The sequence below is a fragment of the Rhamphochromis longiceps genome, linkage group LG5 (assembly GCF_057381845.1).
Source record: "Rhamphochromis longiceps isolate RC_006_pf linkage group LG5, R_longiceps_female_GT1.1, whole genome shotgun sequence".
NCBI classification, from domain to species: Eukaryota; Metazoa; Chordata; class Actinopteri; order Cichliformes; family Cichlidae; genus Rhamphochromis; species Rhamphochromis longiceps.
In genome coordinates, this window is record NC_140561.1 from 34,147,543 (window position 1) to 34,163,599 (window position 16,057).

The following is a 16,057-nucleotide window of genomic DNA, read 5'->3' on the forward strand; positions in this document are numbered from 1 at the left end:
GAATACAGATATGCATGTAGTTGAAATTCTCTTGTTCAAATTTGCTGTATACAGGACTTCTAGCTAAATTTAAGGCTATTAATAATAACAACAACAACAACAACAACAATAATAATATCAGAACCATGATGATTTTTTTCAAAATAGTCAGTAACAGTCAGTCAGAACAGTAATATCACTGCAATAGCAGCAAAATTGTCAGAGCTGATGATTTTCTGTGACATAGGGCCTAAATGAGCATGTTGGAAAATGCCTTCTTCTGTCTTTGTAGTGTGTACTGCAGAGAGTTAGGATGGATAGTCCATGATGGAGAGTATTTTGTTCAATGACCTCCTACTTTACACTGACTTGGAGTAAAGGGTTTCCCCCCCCCCCCCCCAATTAAAGTTCTGTCCTTGAGAATGTTTTTTTTTTTTCGATTCTGTTGCCATGTACTCTCCTAGAAAACCACTCCACAGTTTGTACACAGCACACAGTCTGAATGAAGACTGCTTGAAAATCTCGGGAATATTTTTGTGCACAAAACTCAGCAAAAAGAAAAGAAAAAAGAATAATCATCTTGTTCTTGTACACTTGCAGTGTTGGTCCTCTATTCTATTTAAATTGACACCCTAAATACTCTAAAATTCCAAATGTAGGGATGGTCATGGGCTTGATTGCACTTCTAGCCATCATAAGATTGTTGACTATCTTCCAAGTCTTAGTGCACTTAGTGCAATTTGCCTCATCGGGGCAAACAAATATCCACCATTACCTCAACTCTAGATGATCTGTAACAGCACTCTACCACTGCAGAGTGGTCAGAGCCTTTACAGGTGGCTTGAGTTAAACTGAAAAGCTGAAGCGCAGAGAAACGGACAGGATATGCCCCCAATGGTGCTCTTCTGTTACCATGAAAACAGTGACATAGTTGCCATTTACATGTCACTGTTTCTGATGAATGTGCTCAAAGCCAATAAGACCTTAAAGGAAACTTGTTATGCCCATTTCTAACTCCATATTTTTACTCTGTTAGGGTAGTTTGATGGTTCAAAATAATCTTTATCTACATGGAATGTTGGTGCACACAGTTTCTCCATTGCCTAAAGCAAGCAGCTTGAGCCTTTTTCTTACTCTCACTTAAGATAAGATAAGATAAGATAAGATAAGATAAGATAACCTTTATTAGTCCCACACGTGGGAAATTTGTTTTGTCACAGCAGGAAGTGGACAGTGCAAAAGTTATGAGGCAAAAATTAGAATACAATAAGAATAAATACAGTACACAACTGTACAGAATAGAATAAAATAAAATACTATATACAGTAGAATAAAATAAAATAAATATACAATAAGATAAAAATAGAATACAAATACAAATACTATATACAACTGAGTAAAAATACAACGATGACAGAAAGGATTATTGCACTTAGTATTATTGCATATGTATGGATGTGTGTGCTTGATCAGTTAAAGTCTTTATTATGGAGTCTGACAGCAGTGGGGAGGAAAGACCTGCGAAATCTCTCCGTCCCACACCGTGGGTGCCGCAGTCTCCCACTGAAGGAGCTGCTCAGTGCTGTCACAGTCTGCTGCATGGGGTGGGAGATGTTGTCCATCAGGGATGACAGCTTAGCCGCCGTTCTCCTGTCACTCACCACCTCCACTGAGTCCAGAGGGCATCCTAGAACAGAGCTGGCCCTTCGGATCACCCTGTTCAGTCTCTTCCTGTCCCCAGCAGAGATGCTGCCGCCCCAGCAGACCACGCCATAAAAGATAGCAGAAGCCACAACAGAGTCATAGAAGGTCTTCAGGAGTGGGCCCTCCACTCCAAACGACCTGAGTCTCCGCAGCAGGTACAGCCTGCTCTGCCCTTTCCTGTAGAGGGCGTCTGAGTTATGAGTCCAGTCCAGTCTATTGTTCAGATGAACACCAAGGTACCTGTAGCTGTCCACAGCCTCAATGTCCATACCTTGGATGTTCAGTGGTTGCAGTGGAGAATGCTTGTGCCTGCGGAAGTCTACCACCAGTTCCTTGGTTTTACTGGCGTTGATCTGGAGGTAGTTCAGCTGGCACCAGTCCACAAAGTCTTGGGTCAGACCTCTGTACTCCTTGTCGTCCCCATCAGTGATGAGGCCGACTATTGCAGAGTCATCAGAGAACTTCTGCAGGAAGCACTGGGTGGAATTGTGGGAGAAGTCTGCAGTGTAGATGGTGAAGAGGAACGGAGCCAGAACCGTTCCCTGTGGGGCCCCCGTACTGCAGACGACCCTGTCCGACACACAGCCCTGAGTCCTCACATACTGTGGTCGGTCGGTGAGGTAGTCCAGGATCCAGGTAGTGAGGTGATGGTCCACTCCAGAGTTCACCAGCTTGTCCTTTAGAACCGAGGGAAGAATGGTGTTGAAGGCACTGGAGAAATCAAAGAACATGATTCTCACAGTGCTTCCAGCGGTCTCCAGGTGAGCGAGGGAACGATGTAGGAGGTGAATGACGGCATCATCCGCTCCAATGCCAGGCTGGTAGGCAAACTGAAGTGGGTCCAGTGATGAGCTTATTAGGCGCCGAAGCTGAGCCAGGACCAACCGCTCCAGGGTCTTCATCAGGTGGGATGTCAGAGCCACCGGCCTGTAGCTGTTGAGGTCCTTGGGGCGTGAAGTCTTTGGCACTGGTACAACACAGGAGGTTTTCCAGAGCTGTGGGACTCTTCCCAACCTCAGGCTCAGGTTGAAGAGGTGCTCCATCACCCCACACAGTTGGTCCGCGCAGGACCTGACGACCCTCGACCTTACAGCCAACTTTGCTCTTATTTACTGCTCCTCATAAATAGAAGATCTGAACAGCAGCTGTGTACCTGAGATGACTGTCCTAAGGATACACGCTCTCATTGGCATCATACTGCACAGAACCAGCAGCAGAAAGACTCCTCATTGGTTATGAATTTGGTCATGTATAATATGACCACTCATCATTTTAACAATATATATATATATATATTTAGAAATGAAGAAAAGGATAACAGGAATAAATATAGGAAGTTAGATCATTAAGCAGATTCAGAACAATTTTAGGAAGTGTGGACAAATAAAATTTCTCACCTGTTGAACACACATTACATTTTGGAAAACTTGTTGGTTGAGCAGGAAAGTTAGCTAGTTTTGCTGTGCCAGATTTTCTTCTTCTTGTTTTATTTTTTTAAAATAAAGCCTGTGACTGATTTGCTGAGATGTTATATAAACAATGATCTTATTTAAGGAATTAACATGTCAAAGCAAACACACCTCATAATCATTGTACTGTAAATGTCAGGCTGCACAAATCTTCACAGCCCACATTGACGAGTCTTTCAGAGCAATTAAATGCTCCACTTCTTTTGGGTCTCGATTTACCTTATCTAGCTGTGTACGCACTCATCACCCGTTTACAGCAGGCCTCTGCCTCAGCATTACAAGCACCGTCATTTATTTGTCATCTGGTGCCAAGACACATGCAACGAATGCCATAGGAAGCTTTCTCTATCATTTAGACGAGGACATCTGGTCTATCTATGGAGTGTTTATGCTACCTTCAGGAATAGATGTGACACCTACTTACCTGGAGAAACTGTCTAAATCAGCAGCTGTCTCAAAGATATAGGCAGGAGGAGGGGCAGCAGACAATAGCATGCATGGGAATGAGGCTACAGCACAATGGGCTCAGCTTAAATTCAATCAGCCCACACAAAGAGGTCCTGCCATTACAGTGCATGAATCGTCTGATTAACTGAGTGGGGTTGTTTATTTCTGTATGAAGTCTCCATCTCACTATTGGCACCGTTAGGACAAAAGAACAAAAAAACTGCTGTTAAAGTGGTAGTCAGACAAAGAAGTGGGAGTTTCAGTTCAACCAGACCAGAGTCAGGAGTGGGGGTTTTTTGTTATTTTTTTGTGTTACACAGTGTAATCTGTGTTCATACCTGCTACCTGTTACCACCCATTCCATGTTCCTTCCCATTTCTCCCTTTGTCTTTTCTCAGTCGTAAGATAAACAGCGTTATTCACAGTAATGCCCCTGAGGCTCTGTAATAAATAATGAAGATTGATGCTACGAAGCAGAGGAAGCTAAGCAACATCTTGGACTTCAGAGAGCAGTTGTTGCTTTCATTAGGCCTAAAGCACTGCAGCCCTCTGTTGACCTCTGGGTGCTTTGATAATGGGTGGATAGGCCGTGAAGCTAATCAAGGCCAAAGAATTGTGATCTTTATAAATGACAATCTGCCATGAAGCTATATTATTGTGTCCCCTAAGGGTTCTATTTGTTTATTGGCTTAATTAGAGTGCAATTATAGTGAATTCTTATGCAGCAAACTCCTCTGCTCAGTACTTCCATAGCATGCTGAGAAAAAAAAAGTACCTTAATATAGTGAGGGAATTATGCAAGTTTAAATAAATTTGATTGTTTGCATCCTGCCTCAGAGACTCTCTTGGGTTGAATTGAAAATGCAGTCTGTTCATGTTTATTAGCTGTCAAATTAATGTTATGAGTTATCACAGATGTTTTTACTCAGTTTTGCTCTACTCACCGTAGGCCAGGGTGTGGAATTGCTTTATCACTTCTGCTGGAATGAAAATAATGAAATACAATTCCTATGATTACTGTAAGAAAGTAGATTATCGTTATTGGTTATCTTCATGTGTATTTTTTATGTGAAAATCAATTGCAGAGTTACCAACAAAAAAACAAAAATCTAATGGTCTAATACATCTTCACGCCCAAGGCAACACAGCTTCATTATGCAGTGTTTTCACAACCATGTAGAGGCCCTCTCTTACAAAAACTCTACATACTACCTCTTCTGCAAAAGTATTGTATGTTAATTAACTGTAACGACTTCAGTTCAAAGGTCACGGGTATAGCAGATTGTTAATGTTTTAAGTTTGTGTTAGCCTGGCGATCTAACAAACTTTGGCTTGCTACGTTTGCTTATTTAGGATGCATTACCATTGTTGCTCAGTTAATGCTGCATTTGCTTGTTCTCTGGCTTGACAGAAGTTGAGCTGTGTAGGAGTAAATAGGAAATCCACATTTAAATATGACCTTATCATTTCTGTTATGATTTTTTTTCTTCTTTTTTTTTAGAGGAACAGAGGATCTGAGACTAAAGAGCAAATTCAGCAGATACAACGGCAGCCTAACTGCTGTTACACGAAGCAGTGTATTCAGTTTCATATAGTATTTGTGTGAGTGCATTACACTGTGCGTAAACATTTTGCAGCTTCCTTTTTTGATTTAAAATGTCAGTTTATGAGCTTTATCTCTACATTTACTTGCTTTAGGCTGGGTGTGGCTCACTGGACTTATTATCACCATATAAGAAATTTTCTTTACTTTTCTTTACCACAACAATTTGCTGGGCCCCCAGTGACACCCATTGTGTTACTTTGTATGTCCCCCACAATTTCCCCAGCCAATATTTTTACTGGCCCCCATATGACCACACCTATTAAAAAAATTCTGGAGGTGACCCTTGCTCTTCAGCTTCCTCTTTTGTGTAATACAGCCATGTTTACTAATAATGCCATTATTTCACCTACGTTTTATTGGAGTACTGTTGTACACAAGTACATTTTTACTTGAGTAAATATTTCCAGGACTCTTCCCATCACTGATCCTCCAGGTACTGATAGCTCCATGATTTCTTTCCATCTAGTTCAGTCATTAATGCGACTATGAGTACTTCTTCTATGTTATGTTTTGCCTAAGGCAAGCTACGCTAATGGCAGTGTGATGATATGTGTGTGAGATATATGGTATCTCTCTTCATTTCTCTTCCAAGTTGCTCCAGTCATTGAATGCTCAGGTGCATTTCAATCAGGAGGAAACAAATTAATGGACTGAATATTGGACGTGCTCTGACATTGAAAAAAGGACTCCATTTGTAAGCTAACATCAATGAGGCAATAGAGAGGGCACATGTTATCTGATGAAATACCAAACAATAATATATTGATTTCAAGTAAGGTCAAGGCAATAATTTCCTTTCATCTAACATATTACATTATATACATATTATTATAACATAGACCAACAAACAGGCAGGACTGAGATTAGTTTATAAAATGTGCTGATTTGTTTTTCCATTGTTCATCTATAAGAAGGTACCAGTTACTATAAAATCTATCACTTTGTCTATAATGCTGTTACAAAAAAAATTATCAAATAATTGTTTATTTTAAAAAAGAAAACAGTTCATGCACTAACTAGTCACTTCATTAGGTACACATGCTAGTCCTGGGTTGGACCGCTTTTGTCTTCAAGTGCCTCAGTTATTCTTGCCACAGATGTACCAAGGTGCTGGAAACATTCCTCTTGGATTTTGGTCCATATTGAAAAGATACTCAGTTACTGAAGATTTGTTAGCTGCACATCCATGCTGTAACTCTGCTGTTCCACCACATACCAAAGGTGCTCTGAGATTGATTGGTGACCATGGAGGCCTCTGGAGTACAGAGAACTCATTGTCATGTTCAAGAAACCAATTTGAGATGATTTCAGCTTTATGACATGGTTTGTTATGCTGCTGGAAGCAACTATCACAAGATGGGTACACTTTGGTCATAAAGGGATAGACATGGTCAGCAAAAATACTCGGGCAGAGCTGTGATGTATTGCTAACTTGGTACTAAGAAGCCCAAAGCATGACAAGAAAATATCCCCCATGCCATTGCACAACCACCAGACTGAGCTGTTGTAATAAGACAGAATGGAGCCATGTTTATGTCAAATTCTGACGCTACCACCTGAATGTTTTGCTGTAGAAGTCAAGACTCTTAAAACCAGGGAACATTTCTGCAATCGTGTATTGTCTAATTTTAGAAACTGTAGCCTCAGTTCCCTGTTCTTAGCTGACTAGCTGTCCTTCAAATCACCTTTCTTCCTCATTCTGTTCAATTTTATTTATATAGCACCAATTCACAACAGCAGTATTATTGTAGAGACCCTACAAAAATACAAACATTACTCCATTTAAACTTAAGTAGGTCATCTTGATCATCTCTACATACCTTGCCTTGAGTTGCTGCTGTTTGGCTAATTAGATATTTGTGTTAACGAGCAGCTGAACAGTTGTACCTAATTAAGTGGCCAATGTATATTATCACCACCATTAAATGTAAAATATAAATGAAACTATTATTCTTGCACACTGTACTATTTGGCATTAAATCCACTTATATTCTATTCTTAGCCTCTACAATGTGACAGCTTACTGATTGTCCTGATTTATATCACTGCTGACATAATATTCAAAATTTAAAATAACCTTACCTAAGGTTACATTAGATTAAATGATAATAACAATATTTGTTCTTCAACGTGACCTAATTTACAGTGAGATATGGTGCAGTTACATAATCATAGTAGTTATTATTGGAACTGCGTTGATAAGTTGATTAGTTGAGCCACAAATAAAGCAAGTTTTTATAGCTCTGACATAGGATAATTGACTTCTTTTAGTATGGACATCAAAGATGATTTAAGTGTCTTTTGTTCCTTGTTGCATTAATTTTACAGACCAAAACTGAAATGATTGAGAATATAATTTTCAATTTTTAAAAAAAATTTTATTCTGACACAGACTTTAAATGTTCTCAGATTTAAAGTCATTTTACTGTTCTTATTTATTCTGTGCCGGTATATAATCAGTGACCGAGAGGATGGATTTTAAGATGATATTATTCCTGGGTGGAAAGCAGCAGAACACTTTTATGTTCTGTTTATGTGATGAACAGCTTGGGTTCAACAGTCCGTCCCTGAGGCAGCAGTGAACCAAGCCCTGAGCAGTTCACTGGTTAATACTCCCCACAGCTGGGAGGGGAGCGCTGCAGCTGTCTCTCTATAATACTGACTCCATTCTTCCTTCTTCTCTTCAGCCAGCAGTCTCACATGGAAAGAGGGTTGGCTGAGTATATAGGGAAAGCACTGTGGAGAGTCAAAATAATAAAAACACACAACATATTAAAATAGAGGTCACGTATGAGAAGCTGTTACTTTTGTTGAATCAGAAAATAGCAGAGACCTGATGAGGAAAAACTTGACTTGAAAGATTGACTCTTAAAGTACCAACATATAAAATACTAGTGAGTAAAAATCTATGCATGAGAGGATTTATCGTCTGATTCGAATATCGTTCCTGCAAGAAATAACAGATTCTGATTTGTTGGAAATGTGTGTTCATTTGAATACTGTAGTCGACTGTGGTTTAATTATCTTTGTAAATCAGTGATTATGGTAACCAAAGAATGAAAAACCTGCTCTCGTTTCAGTCTTTCTTGTTGTTGTTGTTACTACTCGCACCTGTCATCCTCCGAGTAAATATATTAAATCTTACACCCACAGCAGGTTATAACCCATTACATTATTTTAAGCCTCACCATCAATTTTGATGCATTAGGAACAATTTTGGTGGATTTGAAGGAACAACAAAATCTCTCATTATTATTATTATTATTATTATTATTGACAGTATTCATACATTTATGTAGTTACACCAGGTAAATGATCATAATTAGATTCTTGTTGTGTGTTACAGAGGTGTAGTAAATTACAGCAAGCACAATTTAATTTCTATCCAAACAAAACTCCTCCTTTTTAGTGAACTGAACTTTCAATTTTATATATATGTAAAAATTAAATTTTATATAGTCTGTCTGTCTGTCTGTCTGTCTGTCTATCTATCTCGATCCATCAATTATAGATAGAGTGTGTGTGTGTATCCCAGTATTAGCCAAATGTAAACTCATTCCTCAATCAGTCACAACAGTATGATGTTTAGAAATTGCATAAGCTTTTCTTCTACCTTATTGCATCTTTAAAGATGACTCATTAATTTGCTGCAGTTCTGCAAACAATTAAATGGAATGAATGAGGATGGTACTCTGTTGCCCTCCCCCATAATTTGGAGGATTTGACCATGTGTAAAATGTTCATGAGCTTGTTTCTTTTTTTATGGGCCTGCTTATTATGAGTCAGAAAAAGATCCAATCTGTGTTCAGGGTGGACGTGATAGTCATATTAAAACTAGAATGGCAGAAAATTAAGTAAACACTGTGGCCCTGGCTGGCTCAGCACACATACACCATAAAAGCAGATAGGATGCTGATTTAAAACAAGTTTAACACATCATTTTCATTAGATAGCTTTGCAGCTTCTACTGGACAAAGTAGATACTCATTTAAAAACTCCTTGACCAACACATGGGTCATTGAATACTCTAATTATAATGATGCACAGCAGATGTCTCTTGTACTATACATGCCACTGCCCACACAGAAAAATCGGTAATGCAAAACACTGTTAAACTGTTTGTATCATTCATGTTTGGTTTTTGCCTGTTGCAGATGTACATCCAAACAACCACGCTGACGATCTCTGTGAGCCTGAGTGCTTCAGTGTCCCTCGGGTTGCTCTACATGCCCAAGGTCTATGTGGTTCTTTTCCACCCTGAGCAGAATGTGCCTAAGCGCACACGGACCCTCAAGGCTGTGGTTACTGCTGCCACCATGTCCAACAAGTTCAACCCCAAGGCTGGACTCAGACCCAACGGAGAAGCCAAGACCGAGCTGTGCGAAAGCCTCGAAACACAGTGTAAGAGCAAAAATGCAAATGAGGAAAGCTTTGACTAGAAACCTGCTGGCTTAAGTTCAGGAATGTTTTGTCCTTCCGTGTCTGTAAAACAAATTGATGCAATGATAGGATGCAGTGTGAAAAAAAAAACAAAACCTTATTAACAAATGTATAGCATGTTATTTAACACTTCATTGAATCTAGTAAATGTGACACTGTTATTCATTTGGTGGTGAGGCTGTGGAAATTGTTTTTCAAGAAGCATTACAGGAATCACAATTATGTGTGTGAGAATGAAGTCACAAAGGAATGGATTAGAAAGCATATTCTGGAGTCCAGCAATGGAACTAAAACGCCTGTAAAACATTGAGGTATGATTTTATTACTGGCATCAATCTTCTTCTTTTTTTTATTAAAGTGAATGTTTTCCAAAATGTCAAACTATTCCTAAAATAACAAGTAAACGAGGGTAACACACGTCCTTAAAAAAGTCTTCAAGTCCAATCGCCTAAATTTTAGGCCTTCTCTAAAAAGATGAAGACGACTTTACCACATCTTAAAATTTGATACAATTTGATTGTTTCACTTTTAAATGTGTTTTGGGAAAAATTGTATTGATCATGTTGTTACAAAATTGCAGTATGAAACCAACACGGAGTCAATAACTGCTAATGCAAACTGTGCAGCCCAGTTAGAAGCATGCAAGTCTCAAAAAAGGTTAGGACAGAGCTGTGTTTACCACTGTGTGGCATTCCCTTCTGTTAAAAACAGTCTGTAAATATGAGGGAACTGAAGAACACCAGTTGCTGCACTTCTGGGAGAGGAATGTTGTTCCATTCTTGTCTATGTCCGTGTTTTTACATTTTTGAAATTCTTTATTATATATTTTTTATTCATCTTATCATAGAACAGTTTTCCATTTTGCCTCAGTCCAAATGAGCTGTGGCCCAGAGAAGACAATGTTTTTTCTGGATCATTTTCACATATGGTTTCTTCTAATCATCATACTGTAGAATTTTAACCTTCATTTGTAGATGGCACAGCAAATTGTGTTCATAGACCTGACCTTTGTCCCTTTATTCAGATTCTCAAAATCATTTTGTGATATTATTTAAAATGTATTATAGGTGTTGAGTTAGTCAAAGTCTTTATTCTGAAAGCCATTATTCTACAGGGTGGGCCATTTATATGGATACACCGTAATAACATGGGAATGGTTGGTGATATTAAAGTCCTGTTTGTGGCACATTAGTATATGTGAGGGGGCAAACTCCTCAAGATGGGTGGTGACCATGGTGGCCATTTAGAAGTCGGCCATCTTGGATACAACTTTTGTTTTTTCAATAGGAAGAGGGCCATGTGACACATCAAACTTATTGGTAATGTCACAAGAAAAACAATGGTGTGCTTGGTTTCAACGTAACTTTATTCTTTCATGAGTTATTTACATGTTTCTGACCACTTATAAAATGTGTTCAATGTGCTGCCCAGTGTGTTGGATTGTCAATGCAACCCTCTTCTCCCACTCTTCACACACTGATAGCAACACTGTAGGAGAAATGCCAGCACAGGCATCCAGTATCCGTAGTTTCAGGTGCTGCACATCTCGTATCTTCACACCATAGACAATTGCCTTCAGATGACCCCAAAGATAAAAGTCTAAGGGGGTCAGATCGGGAGACCTTGGGGGTCATTCAACTGGCCCACGATGACCAATCCACTTTCCAGGAAACTGTTCATCTAGGAATGCTCGGACCTGGCACCCATAATGTGGTGGTGCACCATCTTGCTGGAAAAACTCAGGGAACGTGCCAGCTTCAGTGCATAAAGAGGGAAACACATCATCGTGTAGCAATTTCAAATATCCAGTGGCCTTGAGGTTTCCATTGATGAAGAATGGACCCACTATCGTTATACCCCATATACCACACCCAACCATCACTTTTTTGGTTCCAACAGTCTTGGAGGGATCCATCCAATGTGGGTTAGTGTCAGACCAATAGCGGTGGTTTTGTTTGTTAACTTCACCATTCACATCAAAGTTTGCCTCATCACTGAACAAAATCTTCTGCGTGAACTGAGGGTCCTGTTCCAATTTTTGTTTTGCCCATCCTACAAATTCTTTGCTCAAATTCTGCCGATCTGGGTCATCCTCGCTGAGATGCTGCAGTGTAGCTGGAGTTTGTAAGGGTGCCATTTGTGAGTAGCTGATATCCGCCGAAGGGATGTTCGACTAATGCCACTCTCCAGTGACATGCAGCGAGTGCTACGCTGTGGACTCTTGCTGAATGAAGCTAGGACAGCCACTGATGTTTCTTCATTACTGACAGTTTTCTTGCGTCCACATTTTGGCAAATCCAACACTGAACCAGCTTCACGAAACTTAGCAAGCAGTTTGCTAACTGTAGCATGGGAGATGGGTGGTCTCGTAGGGTGTCTTGCATTGAAATCTGCTGCAATGACCCGGTTACTGGGTTCAACCAGATATCAACACGATTTCGATCCGCTCCTCACGTGTTAACCTCTTCAACATGTCAATGGCTGTGAACATAGAGAAACTTGTAAATAACTCATGAAAGAATAAAGCTACGTTTAAACCAAGCACACCATTGTTTTTCTTGTGACATTACCAATAAGTTTGATGTGTCACATGGCCCTCTTCCTATTGAAAAAAACAAAAGTTGTATCCAAGATGGCCGACTTCTAAATGGCCACCATGGTCACCACCCATCTTGAGGAGTTTGCCCCCTCACATATACTAATGTGCCACAAACAGGACTTTAATATCACCAACCATTCCCATGTTATTACGGTGTATCCATATAAATGGCCCACCCTGTATAATAATGAATAACAAACTAATTATTCTGAAAAATGTTTTACCATTTGTAGATCTTTTTGCAGACTGATAAATGTCTACCCATCCTTACTTCTGAGAAAGGCTATCTCTCTGAAGTGCTCTTTTTTATAGCCAATCATGTTACTGTCTTGTTGCCAGTTAACCCAATCAATCGCAAAATATCCCTCCAGTAGTTTTTGTAGTGCAATACCACTTTTCTAACATTTTGTTATCCCTGTTCAAACTTTGAGACATGTTACTGCCAACTAATTGGAAAATGAGCTAATTCATCAAATATTAAAATGTCTCAGTGTAAACTTTGTGTTTTCTATTTCTATCTGTTTGAATCCTGCTTTATTTATATTTTATATAGCGTTCCAGTTCTTGTGTGGAACTGGGTTTCTAATAATTTTCAGTTTATCTCTGACTTAAACTGTTGATTTTTGTCATGCAACCATTGCTTATAATTCATTATAATGCAAATATTTACTTGCTCTATCCTGTAAAATGAAGCCATCGGACTGGAAAATCTATCTGCATTCATTACTATTTACTGACATGCTATATATAAACTGAAATAATAATCAATAGATAAATTATTGAATCACTAATCAAAGCCTAGCATTTGCACACATTATTAAAAAAACAAGAAAGGTGTGACTATCTTTTATAAAGCAGCTGAATCACTGTGTATGCCTCCTAATCTCAATGCTTGGCACTCCTGTGATGCACTGTGGATTTATATTAGTGAGGTAAATAATGACCTCAGCAATTGAGTCAGCAGAAATTACTCAAGTGGCATTCAAAACACTCTTCTTGCCTTAAGCTGGAAAAGGTTTTTATCAGTCTGTGGTCAAAACCACAGGTATTGACAGCTGTTTCCTTTCATAGGAGAATAAAATAGCTGACATATATTTACTGTTAGTACAAAACCAGAAATCAATGTAAAACTTATCACAATGCTCTGCAGTAACAATAGCACAATGGTGTGAGGCCTGTCACAAAAACTACATGCATCCAAACAGAGCAGCATTAATTCCATTCTTGCTTCATGTTTGTGTGGATGGTTAAAAGGGCCTTTTGTTAAAATAAGTGTCGAGAAGGCAGAGACGCTGAATTGATAGCCAGTAGCAAATTATCCTGATGGGGTTACCGTTTACAGGGGGCTATACAGTGTATGGCTATTTGAATGAGTGCCATTTGTCATTGTCATCGCCAGTGTGGATATATGGCTTGATGAAATTGAAAAATTCCTGTCTGGGCCAGCTCCCCCCAATGCTGAGATCTAGTGGCGATATGTCAGGATTTATCTGCTCCCACTCAGAGAATCAGCTAACATGGTCCGGGGAGACAGCTGGAAAGTTAACTCCTGATAGCTATAGCTGTGAGGGAAAAAAATGGTGGTGGTAGCTAAAGGTAATAGTTACATTTGGCACATGCTGAGGGGAATAACATGACCTGAGAACTAGGGAATTTTTAATAGGATCGTAATATCATAACCAATCAGGAACTAAACACATTTTTTCAGCCCTGTGTAGCAGTTTCTTACTCTTGTTACTACAGGAAGAGCGCTAAACAAAAAGAGCTTCATGCCCAAATCAGCTCCCTTTCTTAGGTTACAAACTTTACCTCAACTGTATTAAACTCTGACTCTTCCTTCTCATTTCGTCTCTTTCAGCGTTTTCAACAAAGCAAACCTACATCAGCTACAGCAACCATGCAATCTGAAGGACAAAGGATGTTATCACGATTCAGGATTTCCGTCCCAGCAAAGAAAACAAAACATGCAGTGGAATTTCAAGCATCCGGCAAAAATAAATAAAGTCAAATAAATTAAATAGATATGTCTTTTTTCCGGGTGGAGATCAGAGAAATATTGCACAAAGACGCGGCATTGTGTGGAAAGAGCACATGAGATGCAGGGATGGACAAAACTTGGGACCAGAACAGATAACAGCACAATTTTAAGGTTCCATCTTTGGTCTGCCTCAGAAGAATACATAAAAGAAAAATGAAAATATTTGCATGGCAGAGGCCTATAGACTGAAGGATGGAGCTTTCCTTTTCTGTGTTTACATTTCAGCTATGCCCTCTTTTAAAGACTTCTCCGTCATCTTTCGCAGCACTGACTGAAACTGAACTACGAGTAAGAATATGTTCAGGTTCTTAATGTCGTTTGCCAGTTTTGTGAATTATAATTAATCTTCAAATCCTCAAGGCATCACAAGGGATTAATCAACACCAAAAAGGCATGCAAACATGGTCTATGGATCTCTGAGAGGGGCTTGTGTTTGTTTTTATTTCTAAATGTGTTCTGGTCTCGTGAGTCAAATGACTGGAAATATTGATCGTCACAACAATGCAACAGATCTTTACCAGACTCCATGTATTTTGATTTCCTCTTCCAAGTTGCCGATGAGTTAATAAGAATGACTACACATATAAAATGGTCTCTGCTGATTTTGAGCATGCCAGTTTTAACATCCTGTGTTGTGTTGTTTAAAAAAACAAAAGGGAAAAAAAAGGAATGCGTTTAAACTCTGTTGCAGTGTTGTTTAAAATTGTTTGGGCCTATTGTACGTTAAAAACTGTTCTCAAATGGTGAAGGTCTAGTGAGTGATCGTTTATCTGTGCTACAGTAAGGCCATGATTTGTATTACCAGCTAGCCCAAGGCTGCCACTGCCCTCTGCATATCTGTATGTGCTTTGAAACAGTGGCTCATGGTTAAAATAAACAGTGTTTTAGCCAGGAGATCTCACTGTGAGCTGTTATCCAGGATGACCCTACCACCACTGCCACCAGCTATTCTCACACATTCATAGTGTAAGGGTAAAGCTTAGCTGTACAGATCCATTAGTAGGGGAATTAAGATGAAGTATGCCCTTGAGAGGATCATGCAATATACCCTGAAGGTGATATCCATAATGGACCAGCTACTGAAAAAAAAAAATCATGTCCTCTTCAGGCACTCTTGTGATAAGGAGGAGGTGTCAGGAAGTTGTAAGGCATTTTAGCAAATGAAATTCTAATTGCAAAACTATACAATATCTCTATCAATCACTCCGAGTTGGCAGAACAGATTAAGGGTTGGCTCCGTGCAGTATAAAAGCCCTCTATTGTCTTGGGGAAAATATTGTGGGGTCATTTGTGTTGTGAATTCAATGCTGCTTTTCATGCCTCCCTCTGTATTACTTTCAACACCATTTGTGTTGCAGAATAAAATGTGAGTGCTGACCAAATTAAATGGTAAGTTAATGTATGTTATTAAATAGATTGATGATGTCTGCTTTATGTCCTGACATATCTTAAAATTGGGGAAAAAATACAAAAGGATACAGTGCCTGGCTAGCTATGTATTTGTTAAACCTCATGAAAACTAATGAAGTGTGTGAAGCATGTTTAGGTTTTTTTTTTATACAAAATTTTATTTCTATTAAAAATGTTTTAAAACATCATTGTCCATTTTCACATTTCTGTAATTCAAGAAAGTTGAAAATTGGTTTGTTTATTATTTTTTGTCTTTGTTCAGTTTTTCAACAGGTTATCATTAACGGTTCCTGTCTGGTCTTGTACATATGTTGCTTGAGTTTAAAAAAAGAAAAGAGAGAAAATGATACATTAGCAAACTTACA

The 16,057-nt window shown here is 39.0% G+C and overlaps 1 protein-coding gene across 3 annotated transcripts in view; it reads left to right on the forward strand.

Annotated features, from left to right (window-relative positions):
- Positions 1–14,627, forward strand: part of LOC146670422 (metabotropic glutamate receptor 4-like) — a 198,278-nt gene extending 183,651 nt beyond the window's left edge. The window contains exons 10-12 of one of the 3 annotated variants that reach the window (XR_014911784.1): positions 9,360–9,606; positions 9,845–9,956; positions 14,103–14,627. Coding sequence is in view for 1 of the 3 variants with exons in the window: in XM_085407328.1 (XP_085263454.1) it covers positions 9,360–9,606; positions 14,103–14,152 (297 nt within the window). In the remaining 2 variants the exon portion in view is untranslated. Of the gene's footprint in view, positions 1–9,359; positions 9,957–14,102 lie in introns of all 3 variants that reach the window. The other 2 variants (XR_014911783.1, XM_085407328.1) reach the window with 2 other exon arrangements.
- The last annotated feature ends 1,430 nt before the right edge of the window (positions 14,628–16,057 follow it).